The 3106-nt window shown below is 38.9% G+C and overlaps 1 protein-coding gene across 1 annotated transcript; it reads right to left on the bottom strand.

Moving 5' to 3' along the window:
• Positions 1–204: 204 nt before the first annotated feature.
• LOC121582473 (homeobox protein Dlx3b) lies at positions 205–2838 on the bottom strand. Its single transcript, XM_041898283.1, has 3 exons — positions 2323–2838; positions 1339–1523; positions 205–968 (listed from the first exon to the last, which is right to left on the bottom strand). Exons 1-3 carry the CDS (start codon positions 2663–2665, stop codon positions 657–659), a joined length of 840 nt encoding a protein of 279 aa, XP_041754217.1. The 5' UTR covers positions 2666–2838; the 3' UTR covers positions 205–656.
• Positions 2839–3106: the final 268 nt, after the last annotated feature.

The raw sequence follows: 3106 nt of genomic DNA, 5'->3' as shown, positions 1-3106 counted from the left end.
TACATAAATTAAACATTTACGAGATACATCAACAAATCTCAGATATGCTTAGAATTAAGCTGCCATGTTTGTTCTATTTTTTGTGTCTGTTATTTCCTGTCGACTGGACCAGCGAAACACAGAAGAAATATGATATATTTATTTAGAAGTGATTAAAGTGAGGTAAAACGTTGAAAAAATTTGCCATCAGTTCAAAACACAATATTCAATTGATATCTTTATTCTTTTTGATAGAAAGGCAATAATAACATACTAATTACAACATGAATATAAAAGGTTCGCAGCACCACAGTGCGGTATTTCCATTCCAAACAAATATGATCTTAGTGGTTCTGCTTTCTATTAACACCTATGTACAGCCTTCTACATTTTGTACAAATCTATATAAATTATGACCTGAGTTTCTGACTCATGTTCTGCAAACACATATCCACGATTTAATATGGATCAACTGAACAGTTTTGTCATTATTCTTCCCGTGGTAGGTAAGCTAGCCTACAGTAAAAATGGGTTACACAGCGTTTCAGGGAAATACCTACTTTCACCTTTGTCAGGTCTACGTCCAAAACAAGCCAGCGCCAGCTTATACTTTTTAGAGCTCTGTAAAGTTCAGTTGATGTGGAAGGGCCTCATATTACAACTCTATGTTTAGTCTTTTAATAAACAGCCCCAACGCTTTGCTGTGGTACTGGGTGATGCACTGCGCCGGGGTGCTGTAGATGCGATCCCTGTTGGTACCAGTGGTTGTTATAATCCTCCAGGTAGGGGGGCGACGAGCTGCGGGGCGGCTGCGGGACCTGGGACCTGCTGGGCGGGTTAGTGAGAGAGTTATTGTCCCAGACCGTAGGCGATGGCGGGGAGTTGCACGTCATGGAGTCGCTGGCATTTGGGCTGTGGTCAAGGGGAATCTCGCCGTTCTTATAAAGCTTCTTGAATTTGGACCTCCGGTTTTGGAACCAAATCTTGACCTGTTAGGAAAGAGATGTTATTAGCCTGAAAGTCATGTTCAAACAATGAAAATCGTAATTTTGATAATAGCCTAAATAACTAGTATCGTTTTCAAAGAGGAAAATATTATTTCAACAAAACATCTGCATTTAAAACAATCATAGCATCAGCAGGCCTAGGCCTACATATAAAAGTAGGCCTACAGGCCCACATTATAAGGACACCTGGCTCAAGAAAACACATAAAAAACGTTTTTGTGTGAACTTTTGTTGTCGTTGCCCATATTCAAATGCAATATCTTAATAAACTATGCTTTTTATTTTTATTTCTTATTTTTTACAATACAATGAAAAAATAGCGTAGGCTTCCTATGAATAATTTGATATTTACCTGTGTCTGTGTCAGACCGAGTTGAGCAGCAAGTTCGGCTCTCTCGGGGAGGGCGAGGTACTGCGCTTTCTGAAAACGTCTCTGCAACGCTGCTAGTTGGTAGCTGGAGTAAATTGTTCTCGGCTTGCGGATTTTCTTTGGTTTTCCATTCACCATACGAACTTCAGGCTCGGGTTCTTCTTTCACTTTAAAGAAAGAAGCAACAATTGTATTGTTAGTTCTCAGTATCAGTTTATGAAAAACATTTAACAATGCCAAAACAATGTAATAATAATAATGATAATAATAATAAGTCATCATCATTATACATTTCATGTTATTATTGTGATAATATATTATTACTATTATCATTATTACATTGTTATATGCTAGTTGAAGTAGCAATAGCAATATTTCCATGTTGCAATGCTAAAAGATATGGAAAAAGTCTCGATCATGCTCAGCCTGCTATAATAACCTCAAGAGTCGGTCAACATTTTATATAATACCTAAATATCTGGCAAGTGATTCGCAGACAGTTGCTATCACTGCAATTACTAACCATAATGGTTTATGACTAGCTGTTAATAACTGGCTATATTCTTAATCAAAGGCTATCAATCAGCACATTGGTTCCAACTTCAGTATTGTAGTTTTACTCTATACTAACATGTAATAAATCCCACCTATAGAAAATAGGATTTTTACAGTTGAAATGAATTATATGTCTGAAACCCAAATATGACTATGATAGAGCAGGCCCTTTAATTGTTTTCGCTATCTCTGCTATCTCCTTCTATTTCGATTAACTGCAATAGTCAACCAATATATGTTACGCAAATGTTTCTCAGATAGAGCAAACCTATACAACATAAAACTACCCAAGAAGCTACACTAATGTTTTTTTCAGAGTATGTGTGTAGCCTATCCTCTCTCTCTTTACGCATACACGGAAACAATTCAGTGAGTAAACTTCGAAATAATTCAAATATTGTTCAGTATTACCTGAGCTTTGAGGTGAAGCCTGCAGATTATCTCTGTTGTAATGTCCATATTGTCTGTAGGCATTTGTGTAAGGGTATTCAGACTTGGTGGGATAAACTCCCGCACCACCCATTCCATTCAGATTAAATTGGTGATGGTAGGCATTCATTTGTTGCCCGTATGTTTGACTCTGGTAATATTCGTGATGGCTGTGAGTCGTTTGTCCACTGTAGTAGCCCATGTCCGTGACTGAGGACTCGGGAAGAGTCGGAGAGTCCTTGGAGCTCGGATGGCAACTCATAGATCCGGGGAGATCGGTCAAAATGCTCGCTATCTTCTTTTCATAAATCTGTCCACTCATCATGGGTCGCAGCCCTCTATAGACAAGAAAGTCCACGATACTTCGTAAATACAGAAAGTTTGTGCAGTAGTGTTAAAATAAATTGCAGTGAAGAGATGTAGTCAGATGTGCGCCCTAAACGCAAGTCCTTGGAGAGCAAGTCCTCAAACTCTCCTAGCTGTAGTAACTCAGTTGTGGCAGCGCTCTACCCCGGTGAAAATGAATTATAGAGCGCTGGGTTGGATACTGCGTTTTCATTGGCTCCAGTCAATACTTTATTTCCTCTCCCTCTTGTCCTCAAGGCGAAATGGTTGCGCTCAGTACGTAAAAACCTACCCTTGGCCAAAAGTGCCTAAACACGCATGCCTTTTGGCGCGTAAAGTCTGGCTTTTTGAGACAAGTTAGCGTTATTTAGCTGTTGACAGCATCACTCCAAAGCATAGCAAAAAAGCTATAAACAAACTT

This window comes from Coregonus clupeaformis, chromosome 1, assembly GCF_020615455.1.
Source record: "Coregonus clupeaformis isolate EN_2021a chromosome 1, ASM2061545v1, whole genome shotgun sequence".
NCBI lineage: Eukaryota > Metazoa > Chordata > Actinopteri > Salmoniformes > Salmonidae > Coregonus > Coregonus clupeaformis.
This window is presented reverse-complemented; position numbering and strand designations above follow the sequence as displayed.